Below are 23,418 nucleotides of genomic sequence, written 5' to 3' on the forward strand. Positions count from 1 at the left end.
CAACTATATCTGCTACCTGCCTCATTAATGTCCAAGCATCAGACATTAAATCGGGCAGTGGCTGCTGAGTAATGCCTCACTTACTTCACAGCTGACTGCTTTTCTTCTTTCTCATCCCTTTCCTCTTCAAAAGAATATCCTGTCCCCAATGCATGTAAATGTCAGAGGTTGCTGTCATTGCAGACAATGTGGCAACCTGACAGATTGATATCTGCGACTTGGTGTGTGTGTGTGTGTGTGTGTGTGTGTGTGTGTGTGTGTGTGTGTGTGTGTGTGTGTGTGTGTGTGTGTGTGTGCGCTTATGTGCCTTGAAGGGTTTGAGTGAAAAACAAAGGTGGGGGGGTCAGGGAGAAAGGAAATGTTCAGAAATGGCAGACACTTTCAGCCCATGAGTCACTACACTCAGCGGGTAGCACACACACATGCTGTCATCATGAGTCAAATCACTGCAGTTACAGCCTGGACCATCTGCAAATAAACAATTTTTATGCCATGAAAAAAAATTCCGTTATAGCAGAAAATTAATTTGCGCTTAGATTTTGCTGTAAAAAAAACCCCAAATGATCTGTATGAGTAAAGTCAGTAATATATCTCTATCAAAATATTTTGAACTGTAAGGAAATAAATTTGGGATATTGAATTTGCATATACGTTTGCTAGTCACAAAACTACAGTCAGCAGGTTGCAAGCTTAGTTCAGCATATAGAAAACAGCTTGCCTTTGAGCAAAACTACAAAAAAAAGGGAAAAATCTACTTAGTTAAATCTGTTTCACAAAGAAATGACTAAAATGTCAGAATTTGCTTTTATGCTTCACATTAATTGTGATCAGGCTTGTTGATGTTAATGTAATGTGCTACTGGCTTCATATTTGCCATGCAAAGGCACCAACTATTCCATAGTTAGCATCAGTCAGTCAGACTACAGATAGTTATAGCAGAGAATATTGTTAATTTATACTGCACATAATAGATCACATAAATCATGAATTAGAGTTCCAATTGGTTGTTCCTCATCATCTCTGCATCATCACTCTGCACACACACACATGCACGTGCATTATAAATTGACCATTGAGAGGAGAGCTCACTGCATTAGAGAAGATCAATGTGCACTTGGGCTCTGCAGCAGGGCATGACACTCCTATCTGGTTCTCAATGTCACATGCTAAAAAGGCCAAACCGCTTACACATGACAGCATGTCAGCATTATCCCTATTTTCACCCCATGCCCTTTTGGTGTGTCTCATTTACTGATTTTGTAGCAGTGATACCATTACAACGGAGCTGCTCTACTCATAATTAAGCTGCACTGGTGGGTCTCCATGGGCCACCAGCATTCAACTATGTGAATGTAGTTGTAAAACTTTATGTAAATGATATTTCTTTAGTCATATATTGTATGTATGTATCAACCTTGCAAATAACACTATGGGATTTCTTTTTATTTAAAGTTATATTTCGTTGGTATTTTTATCTTAGTAGTGTCTGTCTGCTGCCATCCTCTTGGGGCACATAGAACCAACCATGAATGAAAATATAAAACTTTCTCAAATCTTTTTTTTAACCAAGTGAAAACAGTATGGAGGTTGGGGTGATGGATGGGTCAACAAAATGCTGGAAAAGCATTGTCCTCTACTCTTAACCAAGAAAAATTTAAAAACCCATAGTATGATCTTTCCAATCCTCATAGCTGTCATTTATAATTGTCAAAATTAATTCAACCTTAATTAACAGAGTGCAAACTAGTTACATAAATTACAAACTAGTATGTGCATTCAAAGCAGTTGTGGGATACTTCGTGTGTGTGGGCCCTGCACTTTGTTTTCTACACTCACTGAAACAGAAGCTCCTTGTCATTTTAATCTCAATTAGCTTGGAGTAAATGGGTTCTAATTTTTTTAATTTAAGGTTATTTTTGTTATATCATGGGTAGTAGTGTTTACTGATTGGAAGGTTTGTGGATTGGTGACTGGCTCGTCCTGTTCATGTACCAACTTACTCTTGGCCAAATTGAAGCTGAACTCCAAGTAGCCCCTGATGCATATATACACCATGTAAATAGCACTTCTTTGCTGTAATGCTACAATATTTTACTGTTTTAAGAATCCACCATGATCCATCAAAGACCAGCAGGTGCCTTGGGAATATGGTGGGAGCACATAAAGTTCTCATGGCAGCCTGAAAGTACCCATATAACTCTATATAATGTATGTAATCTATAATCTATATAATCTATCTATATAATAAGAACAGACATGACATCTGTAGACTGACAATTTCAATATTCCTAAAACTACTATTTAGCTAATTTGACTCATCTCAATATTAAAATCAATCTAAATAGTACAATCAATATGCAAGAATTTGCATGCAATTTTATGCAATGCTATAAAATTTTCATTTTTGTGCATTTTTGTATAATTTCCAAAAAAAAAAATCCAATTCAAGAAAAGAATGACATGTTATTCTTATGACTAAATATCAAAATGGATTCAATTTGAACCAAACACAATGTGAGGTTTAAAGTATAGTGAGCAAAGAGCTAAGGGAGCTGACATTGAGCAATGACCAAACAGATGACATCAAAGATACAATCAGTTAAGATGACCTTTCCCTGACAGATGGCAGGTTACAGTCCACATCAATGTGTCAAGAGCTCAGTGACTCGAAAAGACCTCAGTGGCAAACTGCTGCTCATTTGAACTGAAAGGGACCTGCAGAGGTGTGTTGGTCACCTATAAGTGATGCTTCTGGACACATAGGAGGGAGTGTATTTATAGAACCACAAGAAACAAAGCTTCTGGTTCACAAGCAAAATTGCAAAATGTTAGGGAAGAAAACCCTACAAATGCATATCAGGTTACAAAGCCACAATCTGTTCCATGTTTATGATGAGAGAGATGATGTGCTTTCCTGAGAAAACCACATAAGAAGACCACACATCTTGAACTCCTGCCCTACACCAAGGACACATGTCACCACATTAAGCCTGGCTTGATTTAGAACTTTTTTATAGTGTAAGTTGACAGAGAGGTGAAATTGGCTCCAGGGATCACTGGCACTTACATGTACGTGTGTGTGTGTGTGTGTGTGTGTGTGTGTGTGTGTGTGTGTGTGTGTGTGTGTGTGTGTGTGTGTGTGTGTGTGTACACTGAGATTAGAGGTCATACAGTGGGGCAAAAAAGTATTTAGTCAGCCACCGATTGTGCAAGTTCCCCCACTTAAAATGATGACAGAGGTCAGTAATTTGCACCAGAGGTACACTTCAACTGTGAGAGACAGAATGTGAAAAAAAAATCCATGAATTCACATGGTAGGATTTGTAAAGAATTTATACGTAAATCAGGGTGGAAAATAAGTATTTGGTCACCTCAAACAAGGAAAATCTCTGGCTCTCACAGACCTGTAACGTCTTCTGTAAGAAGCTTTTCTGTCCCCCACTCGTATGAATGGCACCTGTTTGAACTCATCATCTGTATAAAAGACACCTGTCCACAGCCTCAAACAGTCAGACTCCAAACTCCGCCATGGCCAAGACCAAAGAGCTTTCGAAGGACACCAGGAAAAGTATTGTAGACCTGCACCAGACTGGGAAGAGTGAATCTACAATAGACAGCAGAGGATTGGGAGAATGTCATGTGGTCAGATGAAACCAAAGTAGAACCTTTTGGTATAAACTCAACTCGTCGTGTTTGGAGGAAGAAGAATACTGAGTTGCATCCCAAGAACACCATACCTACTGTGAAGCATGGGGGTGGAAACATCATGCTATGGGGCTGTTTTTCTGCCAAGGGGACAGGACGACTGATCCGTATTAAGGACAGAATGAATGGGGCCATGTATCGTGAGATTTTGAGCCAAAACCTCCTTCCATCAGTGAGAACTTTGAAGATGAAACGAAGCTGGGTTTTCCAACATGACAATGATCCAAAACACACCGCCCGGGCAACAAAGGAGTGGCTCCGTAAGAAGCATTTGAAAGTCCTGGAGTGGCCTAGCCAGTCTCCAGACCTCAACCCCATAGAAAATCTGTGGCGGGAGTTGAAAGTCCGTGTTGCTCGGCGACAGCCACAAAACATCACTGCTCTCGAGAAGATCTGCATGGAGGAATGGGCCAAAATACCAGCTACTGTGTGTGCAAACCTGGTAAAGACCTATAGTAAACGTTTGACCTCTGTTATTGCCAACAAAGGTTATGTTACAAAGTATTGAGTTGTATTTTTGTTATTGACCAAATACTTATTTTCCACCCTGATTTACGAATAAATTCTTTACAAATCCTACCATGTGGATTCATGGATTTTTCTTTCACATTCTGTCTCTCACAGTTGAAGTGTACCTCTGGTGCAAATTACTGACCTCTGTCATCATTTTAAGTGGGGGAACTTGCACAATCGGTGGCTGACTAAATACTTTTTTGCCCCACTGTAACTTGTGAGGTGAAGCCAGGGTTAATGACTCTATAATGATGGCGGAGAGTGACAGAGAAATTTAAATCTACTGTGCTGGAATAAAATATAAATAGTAGACAATAGGAATAAATGACAAACAGGAGAAATATATAAAGTCAAGAGGGATATACAAAATAAGAAAAATATATACAAACAACTATTGCTTTGGTTTAATAAATGCACAAAAATATGTGTTCATGTGCTTGTTCATTCAATTAGCCTGCAAGTGTTACTTAAAATGCTTATAGGTCTTCTACAATCACAACTCTCGCCAGTTTCTTATTAACATTACAAGTACTGCATTACGTACTATAATAAACATGCATACACTTTTTCCCCGTGAGTTTCCGACATACGCGTGCCACAGACTTTACATTCAGAGTGAGTGGCCCAAAAGAAAACCATTGCAAACTGAAGCAAAGAAAAAGGAAACCCAAACAGTATCTGTGCTGGGGCCATAAAGGTCGTAGTCTTAGTCTGTTCTTGCAGTCAACTGGTCTCCCTTAGTTTTTGCTTCAGTATTTACTCATTATCCAAAAAGTACCTTTCATATTAGTTTTTAAACTACACATTAAATCACAAATTAGTAATCCATCACAAAACATGAAGATGCAAGCTCTTTTGGTTGTGTACAAACTGACACTTCTGTTTACTGCCATCTTTACTGTGTTAGAAATGCACATTAATTGGAGTTATCATTTGTACCTGACTTATGGGTGGCTGTAGCTCAGGAGGTAGAACAGGTCACCTACTGATCGGAAGGTCAGTGGTTCAATCCCTGGCTCCTCTAGTCTGCATGTCAAGTATCCTTGGGCAAGATACTAACCCTAACTTGCTCTCCGATGCATCCATCGGAGTATGAATGTCGTTAGAAAGCACGAAGTGTAGATAAAGTGCTTGTGAGAATGGGTGTGATTGGGTGAATGAGGCATGTTGTATAGAGTGCTTTGAGTACTCCGTGAGAGTAGAAAAGCGCTATATAAGAATCAGTCCATTTACCATTACTTAGCATCATTCATTATCTTTCAGAGGGATGTTTTTAGTCACTCCAATGATTAGGATTTCACATAATAATGGATTGGATTTATATAGCGCTTTTCAAGGCACCCAAAGCGCTTTACAATACCACTATTCATTCACTCTCACATTCACACACTGGTGGAGGCAAGCTACGGTTGTAGCCACAGCTGCCCTGGGGCAGACTGACATCCCACAGATGTTCAATTGGATTGCCATCCAAGGAAATTGGAGGCCAAGTCAACACCTCAAATGTGTTGTTGTGCTCCTCAAACCATTCCTGAACCATTGTTGCTTTGTGGCAGGGGGCATTGTTCTGCTGAAAGACGCCACAGTCATCAGGGAATATCATTTACATGAAAGTGTTTGGTCTGCAACAATTCTTATATCCACATGGATGGCAGGATCCAAGGTTTCTTGTTAGAACACTGCACACAAGTTAAGTGAAGCACGCACATCCAGCTATCTAGATGATGTAAAAGAAAACGTGATGCATCAGACCATCAGGTCACCGTCTGGCATTGCTCCATGGTCCAGTTCTGGTGCTCACATGTTCATTGTTGGCACTTTCAGGAGTGGACAAGGGTGTGCATGGGCAATATGATTAGTCTGTAGCCCATATCCAGCTTGAGCTACAGTAGTCCATCTGTTGGATTGAACCATATGGACCAGCCTTCACTGCATCAGTGAGGTTTGGCAATCCATGACCCTGTCGCTGGTTCACCAGTGTTCCTTCCTTGGACTACTTTAGATCGATACTGACTACTGCAGATTGGAAACACCCAACAAGAGCTACAGTTTTGGTGATGCTCTGACCCAGTTATCTAACGATTAATTTTGCCATTGTCAAATCTGCAAAAAAAACTTACAATAATCCTTATTTCCTGCTTCTAACACATCAAATTTGTGGACAGAATGATGCTTCCTAATATATTCCACCCACTAACAGCTGCAATGATGAAGAGATAATCAGTGATTGTTGTATATAATACTTTTCTTGTCTTACTTACCACTCAAAGTTTTTATGACTAGAAGTCACATTTCACCACGTGTTCATTCAGTGCTTAGTTCTACACATTTTATCTGCTTCACAACCAAAGCCAGTGTAGACTCACCAAGTAGCCTAACATGCTTCATTTAACTCTTGGACATCTCAGTCAGCATCGGTGACAACCCCAACCCTGGGCAATCCCACTTTGCATTTTTCATTTTTATTGCATTGTTGTCTCTGAGTCCTGGCAACCAGGGAAAAAAGAAAAATATAATTCTAACTGACACACAACAAGAACTTTTTCCTCAAAAAGAGAAGTCTGTTTTGCTTTTCTCCAATAGAGGTTTAAGGTTAGGGTTGCCAATACCACCTATGATGACTTGAATCAATTGAAAATATTTGTCAGTACTGTCAAATAAAACCAGAAGGCTTTAAGATAGTAATGGAGTTAAATAAGATTAAGACTAAATAAGTTTCAAAGATTTCAAAGGGACTCCGGAGGCAGCCAACAGGTATCGACAGGCCAAGCGGAATGTGGCTCGGGCAGTGGCTGAAGCAAAAACTCGGGTGTGGGAGGATTTCGTAGAGGCCATGGAAAAAGACTTTCGGACTGCCTCGAAGAGATTCTGGCAAACCGTCAGACGTCTCAGGAGGGGAAAGCGGTGCTCTACCTGCACTGTGTATAGTGCTGGCGGAGCGCTGCTGACGTCGACTGAGAAAATTGTCAGGCGGTGGAAGGAATACTTCGAGGACCTCCTTAATCCCACTGACACGTCTTCCGAGGAGGAAGCAGAGTCTGGGGATGAGGGGAATGACCCGCCAATTTCCGGGGGCGAGGTCACTGAGGCAGTTAAACAACTCCTTGGTGGCAGAGCCCCTGGTGTTGATGAGATCCGCCCCGAGTTCCTGAAGGCTCTGGACGTTGTAGGGCTGTCCTGGTTGACACGCCTCTGCAGTGTTGCGTGGAGATCAGGGGCAGTACCTGTGGACTGGCAGACCGGGGTGGTGGTCCCCATCTTTAAGAAAGGGGACCGGAGGCTGTGTTCCAACTACAGGGGGATCACACTCCTCAGCCTCCCTGGGAAAGTCTATGCCAGGGTGCTGGAAAGGAGAGTTCGTCCGTCAGTCGAACCTCGGATACAGGAGGAACAATGCGGTTTTCGTCCTGGTCGCGGAACACTGGACCAGCTCTTTATCCTCTCCAGGATACTTGAGGGTGCATGGGAGTTTGCCCAACCAGTCTACATGTGTTTTGTGGACATGGAGAAGGCATTCGACCGTGTCCCTCGGGGTGTCCTGTGGGAGGTGTTGCGGGAATATGGGGTGTCTGGCCCATTGCTACGGGCCATTCGATCCCTATACAACCGTTGCAAGAGCTTGGTTCGCATTGCCGGCAATAAGTCGGACTCGTTCCCGGTGGGTGATGGGCTCCGCCAGGGCTGCCCTTTGTCTCCGGTTCTGTTCATAATTTTTATGGACAGGATTTCTAGGCGCAGCCAAGTGGCGGAGGGCTTTCGCTTTGGTGGCCTCAGAATCTCATCTCTGATTTTTGCAGATGATGTGGTTCTGTTGGCTTCATCGGGTGAGGGCCTCCAGCTCGCACTGGAACGGTTCGCAGCCGAGTGTGAAGCAGCGGGAATGAGGATCAGCACCTCCAAATCTGAGGCCATGGTTCTCAGCCGGAAAAGGGTGGAGTGCCCACTCCGGGTCGGGGATGAGTTCCTGCCCCAAGTGGAGGAGTTCAAGTATCTCGGGGTCTTGTTCGCGAGTGATGGGAGAAGGGAGCCGGAGATCGACAGACGGATTGGGGCTGCAGCTCCAGTAATGCGGACGCTGCACCGGTCCGTCGTGGTGAAGAGGGAGCTGAGTGTAAAAGCGAAGCTCTCAATTTACCGGTCGATCTACGTCCCTACCCTCACCTATGGCCACGAGCTGTGGGTAGTGACCGAAAGAACGAGATCGCGGATACAAGCGGCAGAAATGAGCTTCCTCCGAAGGGCGGCTGGCCTCTCCCTTAGAGATAGGGTGAGAAGTTCGGCCATCCGGGAGGGGCTCAGAGTAGAGCAGCTGCTGCTCCACATCGAAAGGAGCCAGCTGAGGTGGTTCGGGCATCTGACAAGGATGCCCCCTGGGCGCCTCCTGGGTGAGGTGTTCCAGGCATGTCCCACCGGGAGGAGGCCCTGGGGCAGACCCAGGACACGCTGGAGAGATTATATCTCTCGGCTGGCCTGGGAACGCCTTGGTATTCCCCCGGATAAGCTGGAGGAGGTGGCTGGGGAGAGGGAGGTCTGGGCCTCTTTGCTTAGGCTGCTGCCCCCGCGACCCGGCCCCGGACAAAGCGGATGAGGATGGATGGATGGATGGATGGATGGATGGATGGATGGATGGATGGATGGAGTTTCAAAGATGCAATGAGTCGAGTAAGACAAAATGTTAAGGTTGTGGGTTGTGCCATATTATATCCGTTGTTAGATCTTAAATGAGGTTAGCCAGCTCAGGAAGCCCAGGCACCCTCATCTACTACAACAGCAAAATCCCAGTTATTTATGGTACACAGAACATTCCCCAAGGAGCTCAAACACTCCCATCTGAATTAGACTGGAACATTTCAGCACTCCTATGTGCACGCACCCTCTTCTATTCAACACTTTCATCATCCCACTCCACGGCATCCCCCTGTTTATTATCCCTTTCCTCACACTGCCCCCACAGCTGTCATTTCTGTAATCATCACAGATCGCGTTGACTTCTTTACCAGCGCCCTCTGCAAAAGCTTCACCCTTTCACCCATTCATCATCATTTGTCCATCTATTTAGGCGGCTGTGCCATATGTCTCTCTTTTCCTCTGCTGAGGCTTGTCAGACTTGTGAAGTAGCAGCTTACAGAGCTTAGTTTTACAAAGACCCATCACCACCTACTTTATCCCCTGCCTGATGATTCTTCTTAAACCTTAACCCACATGCACACAAGCACCCCAGCCCTGTGTCTAATGACTCTTGGTAAAAAGCACAGTAATCTAGTCTCCAAATACCAACATTGGTGATTCAAAGCTTTGACACATAGCTGAAATGACTGTATTTAGTCTGCGTAGAAGAGGAATCAGCAGGACAAAAAACATATTCCTGTCAGAACATATTGTTTACAAGTAAACTGAGGGATGAAAGCAGGACAAGACAGTTTAGTTGCTCATGAGGATGCATTTCTTTTTTTTTTTATTTAGCCCTAGACTCTGGAATAACCTGCCACTTGATCTTTGTTCTGCAGAGTCTATACAGTCTTTTAAATCCTGTCTTAAAAAATCACTTTTTTTACTTTGGCTTCTAATTTGAGTTCAGTTCGAGTCCCACAACGTTTTTTACATTGCGCTCTATTATTCTATTTGTTTGATTTTGTTTGTTGTATTTATTTTTATTGATGCATGGTTTTATCTTGTTTGTTTAAACTAACGTAAAAAGCAAGTCAACCTCAGTAAACCTGTTTTTTTTATGTGCAACAGAAATAAAATTTGCGCTGACCTATTTTTGCCAGTGGAATATTCACTATTGTATGGAGTAGGATTAAATTTTTTACAGTTTTTCATGTTCCCCAGAGGATAAACCCACATACTTGTGTTGATTCCCTCAGTTTTCATTTAGTCCCACGATGGGGTTGACATGTTTTGTTTCAAGTGAAATGAGAACTTTATACATTTCAATTTAAGTTTGTTCATGGTACAAAAAGGATGCATTTATCTAAACTTCAATACAGCACTAACTTTAGTACTTTTAATTTATCAACCAAAATAATGCAATAAGTACTGGATGAGATTACATTTAACATTACATTTACACAGACATTCATGATCTCAGTATGATGAGTCTCCTGACTTTAACGAGCCCCTTACTTCTCCTCTGACTGACATTGACATATTTAGTTTTTAGTGAAATATTTTAATACTTGGGGAAAAAAGCAGCTAAAAAAATTTAAATGTAGCTGTTCATTTTTCAAGTCAGGTCAGCTTTATTTATATAGCACATTTAAAAGACATCAAGTATCGGCCAAAGTGCATTTGTGATTCAAATATCAACTACTACTACAATGATCACATTTTGAGCAGATGTTCAGATTACCAAAACATATTTCACCAGAGTTTGGTGGATTAGCACAATCAGTTCCTGAACTAAATTCAGACTGTGTCCGTATCCCAACATTTACATAAGGCTAGATCTATGCATAGATTCAGTCCTCAAACTTAAATTTCATTATTACTTCTGGAAATAATGTGTACAAATATGTAGTGGTACATTACAACAACACAAGCAAAAAAAAAGTTGTTCATATTAGTACATTTCTTTAATTTAATGGCTCTCACAGTGCCTCAGAATGTTTTTGGGTAATGTACTGAACCCCAGTGAGGCATCTAATATTCCATTTGTCTGACAGATAAAAAGTGTTGTATGCATGGCAGTTATATAGCACAGTCTTACTCACTACTTAAAGCACTTCTAGCCACACATTTCACTGATAATTTACATAGCACTTTTATATGTACTATACCTTGTACCTTGTGTTCATGCAACCAACCAACAGAATAGCCGTTTACACTCATGTCTTAGGACTATTGGAGGGAGCCGGCGGAAACTCACAGAGCCACACAAAAATACCCCAGCTGACAAGGAGATTCAAACCTAGAACAATTTTTCTGTGAGATGACAGTTGTAACTACTGTGCCACCGTGCTGCCCGAATCTGTTTGGATTTATTGTCTGTTTGGATTTAGAGCATTCTGATAGCTTTAAGCATAAGACACCTACCATTCATTAAAAGGGTCATTTGTTGCATGTGTTCTTACTTCCTGTTTTCTCTTAGGTTTTTACACTAATAAGTATTTTTTATTTTATTTTTTATTGTCATTGTCAAAGAACAATGAAATTGCGTTTGGGGCTTCCGTACAACCCGTAAAAAAAAACAAAAAACAAATACCCCTTAAAACCCAAGTGTAAATATTTATTTAAAAATATTTAAAAATACATTTTTATGCAACTGCAGCATATATCTAAAAAATATGTTGTCATTGGCAGGACTTTTTATTAAATTAAAAGCAGATACATGGAACAGGAAAAAATATCGTGTCGGCAGCAGTGTGTATACACTGTGTTCAGTTCACTGTGGCTGCCGTGTGTGTGTGTGTGTGTGTGTGTGTGTGTGTGTGTGTGTGTGTGTGTGTGTGTGTGTGTGTGTGTGTGCGTGCGTGTGTGCGTGCGTGTGTGCGTGCGTGTGTGTGTGTAAGAGCACATGCCCATATGGTGAGCAAAGAGTGGAAATCACAGTTTCTGTCTATGTGTAAACACCAGGGGCAGCACTGAAACCATTAAACTGAGCAAACCAGAACACGAACGTCAGACTTCCCATGTCTGTTTCTCATCTGTGCTATCTCTCACACTGCTTACTTTAATGCAAAAGAGGTTGGTTTAAAAAGGGTGGCAAAAATACTTTTAATTTTCAAGCCAAGATTGTTTAGAAATCCATTAAGTCCTCAGAAAAGAAGAACATGATCTTCCAATGAAGCTGTTTTTCTTTGCGTCATCAGATGCAAACTTTCTTCCCCATGCCCACCAATTAAGGATTAATTTTTCAATGCATTTGAGAGAAACGCTTGAAAAGCAGCAGGTAACATCTATAGAAATGAATTGCTGCAACAATTTTCAGATAATGTGCAGTATATTTTAAATCCAATTGATTTGTCTTTTGGATCTTACCGTTATCTCGAGAACTGGTGATTTCAGACAAAAAGATCGCTGTGAGAGAACAAAGTGAGCTTTTCAAAGTTGGCTATTTCTCAAGAGCTGAATTTACTAATTCAGCTGAATGACAAAGAGATTGACTGTCTGACAAGAGAAGAGGTGCTACAGTAAAACTGTGAGTCCAGAGAGAAACTATTGTCTAGACTAAGAATGCTATTTGTTCTTCACATATTCTGTTCTATTCTATTCTTAGCAACAGTGGGAAGGAATAACCTATAAACCTATATAAATATTTATTCACAGAAAGAGAACTCTGATAAAACCAGGCTTAGGGAGATGCAGCACAGTTGAATTGTGAGAAGAAAGAGAAGCAGGAAAAAATAAAGTGAGAATTAAGAGAAAAGCGCAAAACACAAATTACAAGAGAGAAAAGTTAATGATATGCAGTAGCAGGTATACATAAATGCATCTGGACTAAAAAGGGGTAGGTGGAGAAGAAAGGAAGGAACAGCTCGTCCTGCTTTCACACCTCAGTCTAGGAAGGCCCACAGCAACTTATAGTAACATATTGCTCAGGGTCACCTGCACTATAAAGCTTTATTTTAGGCCATCTGTTTCTTGAACCCAAATAGGGAGCTGGTTCCATGGGGGAGTAGCCTGATAGCTAAAGATTGTGCCTTCTTTCTTGCAAACTCTGGGAACCAGATGTAAGCCTACAATCGGAGATAAAATACTCTACTTGGATTATATGATATTTAGAGGTTTTTAAGATATGACGATCATTCAGGGTTAGGTGTTCTATTGACTAGCTTAGGAATGGTAGCTGCATCCAGTAACAACTCATAGACGAGAAATGAACTTGGTGCACTACAGGGAGTGCAGAATTATTAGGCAAATGAGTATTTTGTCCACATCATCCTCTTCATGCATGTTGTCTTACTCCAAGCTGTATAGGCTCGAAAGCCTACTACCAATTAAGCATATTAGGTGATGTGCATCTCTGTAATGAGAAGGGGTGTGGTCTAATGACATCAACACCCTATATCAGGTGTGCATAATTTTTAGGCAACGTCCTTTCCTTTGGCAAAATGGATCAAAAGAAGGACTTGACAGGCTCAGACAAGTCAAAAATAGTGAGATATCTTGCAGAGGGATGCAGCAGTCTCAAAATTGCAAAGCTTCTGAAGCATGATCATCGAACAATCAAGCGTTTCATTCAAAATAGTCAACAGGGTCGCAAGAAGCGTGTGGAAAAACCAAGGCGCAAAATAACTGCCCATGAACTGAGAAAAGTCAAGCGTGCAGCTGCCAAGATGCCACTTGCCACCAGTTTGACCATATTTCAGAGCTGCAACATCACTGGAGTGCCCAAAAGCACAAGGTGTGCAATATTTAGAGACATGGCCAAGGTAAGAAAGGCTGAAAGACGACCACCACTGAACAAGACACACAAGCTGAAACGTCAAGACTGGGCCAAGAAATATCTCAAGACTGATTTTTCTAAGGTTTTATGGACTGATGAAATGAGAGTGAGTCTTGATGGGCCAGATGGATGGGCCCGTGGCTGGATTAGTAAAGGGCAGAGAGCTCCAGTACGACTCAGACGCCAGCAAGGTGGAGGTGGAGTACTGGTTTGGGCTGGTATCATCAAAGATGAGCTTGTGGGGCCTTTTTGGGTTGAGGATGGAGTCAAGCTCAACTCCCAGTCCTACTGCCAGTTTCTGGAAAACACCTTCTTCAAGCAGTGGTATAGGAAGAAGTCTGCATCCTTCAAGAAAAACGTGATTTTCATGCAGGACAATGCTCCATCACACGCGTCCAAGTACTCCACAGCGTGGCTGGCAAGAAAGGGTATAAAAGAAGAAAAACTAATGACATGGCCTCCTTGTTCACCTGATCTGAACCCCATTGAGAACCTGTGGTCCATCATCAAATGTGAGATTTACAAGGAGGGAAAACAGTACACCTCTCTGAACAGTGTCTGGGAGGCTGTGGTTGCTGCTGCACGCAATGTTGATGGTGAACAGATCAAAACACTGACAGAATCCATGGATGGCAGGCTTTTGAGTGTCCTTGCAAAGAAAGGTGGCTATATCGGTCGCTGATTTGTTTTTGTTTTGTTTTTGAATGTCAGAAATGTATATTTGTGAATGTGGAGATGTTATATTGGTTTCACTGGTAAAAATAAATAATTGAAATGGGTATATATTTGTTTTTTGTTAAGTTGCCTAATAATTATGCACAGTAATAGTCACCTGCACACACAGATATCCCCCTAAAATAGCTAAAACTAAAAACAAACTAAAAACTACTTCCAAAAAGATTCAGCTTTGATATTAATGAGTTTTTTGGGTTCATTGAGAACATGGTTGTTGTTCAATAATAAAATTATTCCTCAAAAATAAACTTGCCTAATAATTCTGCACTCTCTGTAGTGTACCCATAGAGTATGAAGACATCTAAAGTCCTTTCAGTTTCAACTGCATCTTTTAGTGGTGAATGCTAATTTTTGGTAGCTAAGTTAGTCACTTTTCTATCAAGGCTCTTCTTGCCTCTTGTCTTTGTGTTAGCTTGTTTCTAGTGCAATGATATGGAGGTCTCCTGACGTGTTCTAGTAATTACAAAACAAGGAACATTCCTTGCAAAAGCATATGAAGTATTTAATTCAATGCATCTGTTCTTCTGGAATCCATTGGCACTAGGACCCCTGTATGTAGGGTTTGTTTGTTTTTTTAACTAAATAAGCAACCCAAATAACAGTTTGTTGTTAGTTGATGCACAGATCGCTGGTGGCATATTATGTGTTGGACATTTTTGCCCTGAGGCTCCTGAAATAATATTTGGGTCATGCAAGGGACAGACAACAGCAGCACATAAAAGTGTCATATCAGTTTTCTGTTTACAGCTGTGCTTCTGTTAGATAATCACATCTGCCCACCTATTCTTCCTGTCTGTGAACAATTTAAGTGTGCTCACAGTACACAGCTAATCAAACAATCCTAGCCACAGTGGATTTGTGCAGCACATCTGCTGTTCCTGCTGTGTTGAGACAATTCCCACTGAAAACAATAATGCCTCAGCTGCAGAAATGAGGAAGAGTATAACCAATTCAATGGTCAGTATTGCTACATGCTCCAGTGAATGAGCTCATGTGGAAACAGCCCCCACTGGAAGTAATGGGAAATCTGAAATTCATCAGTTTCAATTGATTGTTGTAATGGATTAGGGCAAAATGGACACGACCCCTACCGCGGCACCAATTTATCATCAAAAAGGCGATTTCACTCACTTAACTGGAATGGTGCAAAACATATGGCAGCTGTTTATTTTTTACCCTAAAACATACAAAAGATTTGTGCCCTATGAATGCATTTGATATTTATTAGATGAGGTCCTAAGTTGGAGAATGAAGATGTCTTAGATACTCTGCCATAAGCTAATGCTGCAGCATTTCTCTTGTAATCAGTTTTAGAGTAAAACTGTAACATTGTCTCTTAGACTTTGCAATAAAATGTCTGCATGTAGAAATCATAAGTCAGGTTGCAACAAACTCTAAGGGAACTCTACTAATGGTAGGTTAATTTACAATTATTTTATCATTAAAGGCTGGAACTATAACAAAAACATATCTTTTCATTAATTTCAGCTGGTATCAATACTCAACAGTTTTGTTTTTATTTACCATCTCTGTAGTCCTACTAGGGTTTTATTTTTTTAGTTTGTTTATTTTTCTGTGTTCATAGGCAGGTTGACATATACTTATGCTCTCGAGGCATTGGATTTTAGGAAATACAAGCTTCTCAGGGTGGAAGATTTTTTTAGTTAGTCAGTATTATTGTTTAATATTTAAATTATAACAACTATAATATCTCCAGATATCCGCAAAAGCACCTTTATTCTCTGACCCACAAGGCAACCTCTGGGGCCTTTGTGCCAAAAACTGCAGTTCTTTTAATGGGCATTTGATGTCAGTTTCAAGAGCAAGTCAGTCCCCATAGATGCCCATGTTAAACTGCACAACTAAAATAGCATTAAAAAGCATGTATACAGCCTGGTAAAAGAAACCATTTTGGTAAATGGAATGATTCTTATATAGCGCTTCTCTAAATGGTAATGGCCTGTATTTGTATAGCGCTTTACTTAGTCCCTGTGGACCCCAAAGCACTTTACACTACATTCAGTCATCCACCCATTCACACACATTGTAACCACAGTTGCCCTGGGGCACACTGACATAGGTGAGGCTGCCAGACACTGGCGCCACTGGGCTCTCTGACCACCACCAGTAGGCAACAGGTCAAGTGTCTTGCCCAACGACATAACGACCAAGACTGTCGGAGCTGAAGCTCGAACCGGCAACCTTCCGATTACAAGACGAACTGCCAACTCTTGAGCCACGATCGCCTGTACTCTCCTAGAGCACTCAAAATCCTTTATACAACATGCCGCATTCACATTTTTTATGCTTAAGTTTTATACTTAACTCTATTATCTATCTTAACTTTATTAGGAAATAATACTTTGACTAATACTTTGGCTTGCTGTGAAAAATTTGTGCACTTATTAGCATTACATTTTTTGTCTCTGTGTTGCACCTGTATAGTTTATGGATTGCTTACTAACCAAGCTAGCTAGTTTTAGCTCAAGTCCACCCTGTCATCCAAATATTGTCACTTCTTGTTCCTGAAAACCAATAAACACAACTGCAAGTCCATCATTGTTATCAGCCCGTACTCAGAGCCAGTGTCAGAATACGCACTGTATATGAGTACAGAGACCAGAACTCTAGAGTTGTCTAGTCTCTGTGCTGTAATGTGATCTGAAACATGACTGAAACTATCCTACGTATCATGCAAGTTAAACAAAAAATGTCTGAAGCTGGTCAAAAAGGACTTTTTCAAGAATCTTAGTAAACACAAAATGCACACAATTTTAAGTGAAAGTGTTTATTATTGAAGGGGGGAAAAATCCAAACCTACATGACCCTATGTGAAAAAGTGTTTGCCCCCTAAACCTAATAACTGGTTGGGACCGCCAGGACTTAAAAAGCCAGTCCAAAGTCTTCATTTTGTTTTTATTAAGAGGTGGACTTGCTGGTGTGTTTTGAATCATTGTCCTGCTGCAGAACTAGGTCATGAACAGACTGAACAGTGCCATTCTTCTTCAAGATGTTTTGGTAGACAGCACAATCCATAGTTCGATTTACCACAGCAAGTCTTCCAGGTCCTGAGGCAGCAAAAGAGCCTCAGATCTCACTACCATCACCATATGATGTTCCTTTTCTGAAATGCTGTGTGGGAGTCAAATCTTTTTGGCTCTTTTTGGGGGAGGGGTTGGCTAATGTGAGATGAGCCTTCATGTTGTTTCTGGTCAGGACTGGTTTTCTCCTTGAACCCATGGATGACATTTTTGCCCAGACTCTTTCTTATTGTTGAATCATGAACTCTGACCTTAACTGAGAAATCTGAAGCCTGCAGTCCTTTATTGTTGTTCTGGGTTCTTTTGTGACCTCCTGGTTTGAGTGCCATTGGAGTAATTTTGGTAGGCCGGTCACTTATTGGAAGCTTCACTGCTGTTCTTTTTTTCTGTTTTGTGTATAATGACTCTCACTGTGGTTCAATAGAGTCCCAAAGCCTTAGAAACATCTTTGTAACCCTTTTCAGACTGACAGATGTCGGTGACTTTATTTCTCAGGTATTCTTTAAAGCGTGATATGAAGTGTTGCTTTTTGACGTCTTTTAGCCTGTTTTATTTTGTCAGACATGTTCTATTTAAGTGATTTCTTGACTCAGCAGGTCAGGCCTGAATGTGTTTAATGAAACTGAGCTCAGCTTTCCAAAGCATGTGGTTAATCACAGTTAATTCATGATTTAACAAGAGGGGCAATTACTTTTTCACACACGAGCAGTAGGCTTGGATAACTTTTCTGAATTCATCAATGAATTCATCATTTAAAAAATGCATTTTGTGTTTACTCAGGTTACCTTTGTCTAATAATAAGAATTTGTTTGATGATCTGAAACATATAAGTGTGAAAAATATGCAAAACACTATGAGGAGGCAAACACTTTTTCACACCACTGTATATACATATACATATGCGATGATCATTAACAGAAGATAATATTCACCTCCTTTTCTTTTTTTCTTTTTTAAGACAGTACGAGAGGTATTTGGTAATAATAAGTTATAAGTTATTTTGTACTTCTGTCCAGCGCTTTGGTCAATGTTGCTGTTGTAAATAAATGTGCTATATAAATAAAACAAACTTGAACTTTGAACCTTTCCCCCTCCTCACTCCATTCATCCCAGACTGAACAGAAATGAGCATCCTCACATTAACCACACCCACTCACATTTACACCTCCCCTCTTTTCTTCACCAGCTCTGTGTTGTCTTGTTGTTTGTCTAAGTATTTAAATCCTGTGATGTACCACTCTAAATGTATTCCTTAAAATACTGCTCACAAAAAAGAGAAACAAAACTGCTGTCAGATCCCTCAATAGATGGTGGAGACCAAAAAGTGAAACAAAGTTTAGAATGTCTGACTTACATTACGTTTGTAGATACAAAAAAACAAGTGAATGAAAATGTTTCCACTGCATTAAAGGTGCAAGCATTAAAAAGCAGGTATTGCTGGTTAAGATAGCTGTAACTGACCTTATATTGACAACTCTTTTATCACCAAACTGCTTTACTGCAAAAAGCAGCTTTCAGGACAATTAGGTATCGAATGGAAATGTCCCAAAAAACACAGACGCAAGAAAAAAAGCCAAGCAGTAAGATGGTTTTCCCCTGACTTCAGCAGTCAGGGTGTATAGAGCTAACGTTGACCATTTCTCCTCAAGCACATTAGCCACATCAGTCAGGACCTGAGAGATCAGCACCCTGTAATCCACAGGCATCCATCTCGTTCAAACTGCAGCCAATGCACCTGATTTCAAGGCTTTTCAAGGGATTTTTAGCAGGGATTATAGGCTGCATGGGAAAGAAGAGGGGGCTCAATGAACCCAACTGTTAGAGACAATAGAACGAAGATTAAAGAAAGTTATAGTATTGCTTATCAATTTTACACAATTCTACATAAATTTTCCTCCTCTCCTTTCATCTCTGTGTCCTCAGTGTTGACTTCTTCAGTGTCACTGCATATTACACACTAAGTTGTGGGTTCATTCCCTCTGCAAATAGATGGCAGAACCAGCCCAGTTCTCAACTGCTGTGAGATTATTGCAAACTCTAGATTGATTTCTCAAACTTATCATTACAGTATCAAGAATATTAAAAGATAAGAAAACTAGCTAAGACAGTAGAATAGGTAACTTCAGCTAAGTTAACATGATACAGCTAGCTAACACCCATAGTGTATAGGAGACTATCTAGAGGTTATAGTGATAAAATAGAGTAAATTAACTCAATGAAGTGTGGAATTACAGTGCCTGCGTCATTTTATTGACTGCTGCAGCTGTCTACCATAATCATTATCAAAATGATCATTATCTGTGTTTATATGTTTAACATTTCAGAAATCACTCAAAGAAAATTCTGAAGTGGAGTACAGACTGAAGGGAAAGCCCCTACCACCTAAAAAACATACCAAATATAATAATATAATTATATATTATATATTATTATATTATATATCATATATAATAATTCATTAAAAATGGTGGAACATTTATGCCGGCTCTGTCCAACACTAAACTAAAATAATAAATAACAGATAAAAACAGTGTTGCCCTTAAAGCAAAATTTTTAAAGCAGTTTCCATCCTCTAATGTAAACCATGACTGGAAAGGCTTGTCATGAGTAGTTAGTGTAAAAGAGGATAAAACACACTTGACTGCTTGTCTACTAAGCTTTTACATATTACAGAGCCCGACTGACTGGTTTTAGCTTATCACAGCTACACCATTGTTAAGTCAAATGTCAGCCAGCAAAAAACAAGAATTTGTAGTACAGGCATTAGGTAATTTGTTTAGTCAAATGCAAAATACAAAAAATAAAGAAATATTTTTGAAATATTTATCATGTCTATATTAATGTAATGTCATATAACTGTATTAAAATGAATCCAAAATATGCTAATATGGATAAAGAATTTTCTAAACTTATAAACTGGTGTCAGAGCTTTTACATTCTTTTATTATTTAAAAGAAAAAAATCAGAGCTTTTAGGAAAATATCTAAATTTAAGTGTTTTGAGTTAGCACTCATTTTTTAAAGACTGCTTGAATAACATTTAAAGTAAACCAGAGACTACGCAAAATTCAGAGGTAGCAGTGAAGCAAGGAAGAAGTAAAAGAAACAAAAATGAAAAAAAAAGTCTAAACTAAAAGCTTTCCAAGGTCATTTTCTTCTTCTCATTAAAATACATGAAAGAGGGTGTGAGGACTTACCTGAGGTGTTCAGACAGATGTTGTGTTGTTCTTTTTTTCTGCCAGGAGCAGGCTGCTTCAGTGTGACACAAGGTATAATGCCAACAGCACAGCTTCAGCATCCTTTGTATCACTATCCTCACTGACAGCCTCCTCAGCACACACACACTGTAGTAAGAGCATCGCCCCTCCTCCCTTTCTCTCTTCATTTCCCCTTCTCTCTCTCTCTCTCTCTCTCTCTGTTCAACTAAATCCGTCCACTCTCATTTCATCAGCAGAAGATGAAATGGTGAGGTCACAAGTGCTGCCAAAGTGAGCTATTTAAGTCAACCTAAATACAATTCACCATGCAAAGTATTTGTACTCCACTGTATCTCAGATACAAATGTTGCCTTTTTTTTCCTACTACATTTACATCTCAGTTAATGTATTGATGGATACATCTTATATGTAATCAAATGATACGTTTTTGCATAGTTATATAGACTACATTAGATTTTTCTTGCCACAACCTTATTTTGGAATTGCCATTCCAAATTGTTTATTCTGTTTTTAAAGCACTACAGAACTATATGAAATAGTTACTGAATAAAATGCATATTTATTGACACATAACTATTAACAATACAATCATGTCACGTGACATCACATACAAGCAAATTCCATGTTGTCATTTTTTTCATCTATTTGCTTTTAGTCCTTTTAGTCTTTCACTGGTATTTATTATCTTTTTCTATTTTTTGCTTGTTGGTGTCGTTAAAATTAGTCTGTAACTTAATTGTATTGGTCTTACTTGCTTTATAAAGAAAGCTTAATATATAATAGTAGTAGTAAAATATATTTTATATTGTACTGCTACTTCTACAGGAACTGAATGTTTTTCCTTTTTGTTTTATGGATTTTAAAACCACTCCCATCCATTAAAATTTTCTTCTTATTCATGCACTGCAAAAAGCTTACATTAATGTACCATATGGGAATATTTTCTAATAGGTCTATTTTTAGTGCTTTCTTATCCCTCAAGCAAAACAGCTGCACTTATTATGTGCAATACAATGCAAATCCAATAGGCTTTCTGCACTGTGCAATTAGGGCCCATAATGATTATGTAATTCTATTATTCCGCAAAGGTAGCCCAGAGATAACCTTAAGCAATTTTCTAGGCTAGTCACTGGAACAACAAAGCCAAACGCTGTTATTGTAATTCACCCTAATATGTGAAATGCACCTTGGGGTCGCAGTAGTGAAATAAGGCTCACTGTGAGTGAAGCCACTTTGATTTACTGAATTATGGTTGGTGAATCCCACAGATCTGCTTTCTGTCATCTAAAAGTTCAGCTTAATCTGAACAGCTGCCAGTCATTCAAACTGTGCAAAAGGCTGACCCGCCATTGCCCTCTTGTGGCTCTTTCATTGTACAGTGAGTTATCTGCCAATGGCGTTCCCCTCTCTGATGCCCTGTAATAACACTATATTACAGACTTAATTGACCATAAATTTCCCTGGTTTAGAGAATTGCTCAAAATTATAACTTAATTCAAGCTTGAAAAAAAGTGCCACAACAGGGTTTTTGTAAACCACAAGATTTGAGCAAAGTGTCATGCAACAAAAAATGGGCATTTGAGTTGGGCTTACATTTATTAAAGAATAAAAAGTCTTTTCTTAGTCTTCACATTTCAGATTTTTGCATCCTCATACAAACACACAGGAAGTGAAACAGACTTTAAAAATTAATGAATTACTTAATTAAATGGTGCAGTTTTATTTACAGAATACTTAGGGGGATTTTTTGTTACAAGCGAAACTTCAGAATAAATTAAATAAATAAATAATTTAAATAAACTAGATCACTGTGTAAAACTATATGTAAACACAGAGAAAAGTATTTTTATATTTTCTGATCCCCTCTTTGTTTGTTTGTTTGGTTGCTTGCTTGGTTTTGTGTATTACGTGTTGTTAAAAGCTAAATCATTCTTTAAGCGTTTTTATATCCAACAGATGTGAGAACTATTGATGAATAGAAGACCAACATCCACCCTGATTAAGAAGTGCCTGGAAGCCTAGTGCAATAACATCAACACAAGACCTATGGCCTATGGGGTTAGGGTTGGCCTGTGCCTCAGAGCCCTTGGTGGCCTGATTGTGCTGGCTGGTGTCCTTCCTGGGCTTTAGTTCTGTGCACTGTCCTTTGACTCCTGCAGTGCTGTGGGTTCCTCTTCCTGTCTGTCCATGCTGCCTGGGTTACAGCTGGTTGTTGTAGATTGTGTAAAGGTGACCCACAGACTAGCCAACACATAGTAGCAGGAGGTAAGATGCAAGCTGGGACAGTATACACTCAGAGAATAAGTGGTTGTACAGAAACCAATGGTGGTTGAAAACAGGACTAAGGTCCTGTGTAATGTCACGTTTCACCGACCAGTAAAGCACTTTTGGACCAGGACCAAGCACAAGGAGCTGTGTCATGGGTTGTCATTGAGTGGTTGTCAGTTGAGGCCAACCACACATGATCGCAATCGGGATTCACCTGCTGACAACGAGCCTTGTCAACAGTCAGCTATTTAACAGTGTGGCTGGGCTTCGATCAACGCTGGATCGTTCAGTGTATCTATTAGTACAATTCCAGCTCATAAAAACTGAAGTGTGTCACAGTCCGTCATGTTGCAAAGAACTCTTGTAAAATCATTACGTCTTGTTTTGTTGGGTTACCACGGGAGGAGAAACGAAAGGAGTGAGCACTGCTGTTTGGATTACTCTTACACAGAGCACCACACGGGAGTCAGGAATTTTGCCATGGAGGAAATTGCTGTTTGGGACACTGTTTGCTTCAAGTTGGTTATTCTTACACTGTAACTAAATTCACT

At 40.0% G+C, this 23,418-nt stretch overlaps 1 protein-coding gene across 3 annotated transcripts in view; it reads right to left on the bottom strand.

Annotated features, from left to right (window-relative positions):
* rph3aa (rabphilin 3A homolog (mouse), a) overlaps positions 1–20,737 on the bottom strand; it is a 49,280-nt gene extending 28,543 nt beyond the window's left edge. For all 3 annotated transcript variants that reach the window (XM_080876123.1, XM_080876124.1, XM_080876122.1), the window contains exon 1: positions 20,579–20,737. In XM_080876123.1, the coding sequence (XP_080732249.1) occupies positions 20,579–20,679 (101 nt within the window). In that variant the 5' untranslated portion in view covers positions 20,680–20,737. The remainder of the gene's footprint in view (positions 1–20,578) is intronic.
* Between the last annotated feature and the right edge of the window lie 2,681 nt (positions 20,738–23,418).

Source organism: Rhamphochromis sp. 'chilingali' (genome assembly GCF_963969265.1).
Source record: "Rhamphochromis sp. 'chilingali' genome assembly, chromosome: 2".
Lineage (NCBI taxonomy): Eukaryota > Metazoa > Chordata > Actinopteri > Cichliformes > Cichlidae > Rhamphochromis > Rhamphochromis sp. 'chilingali'.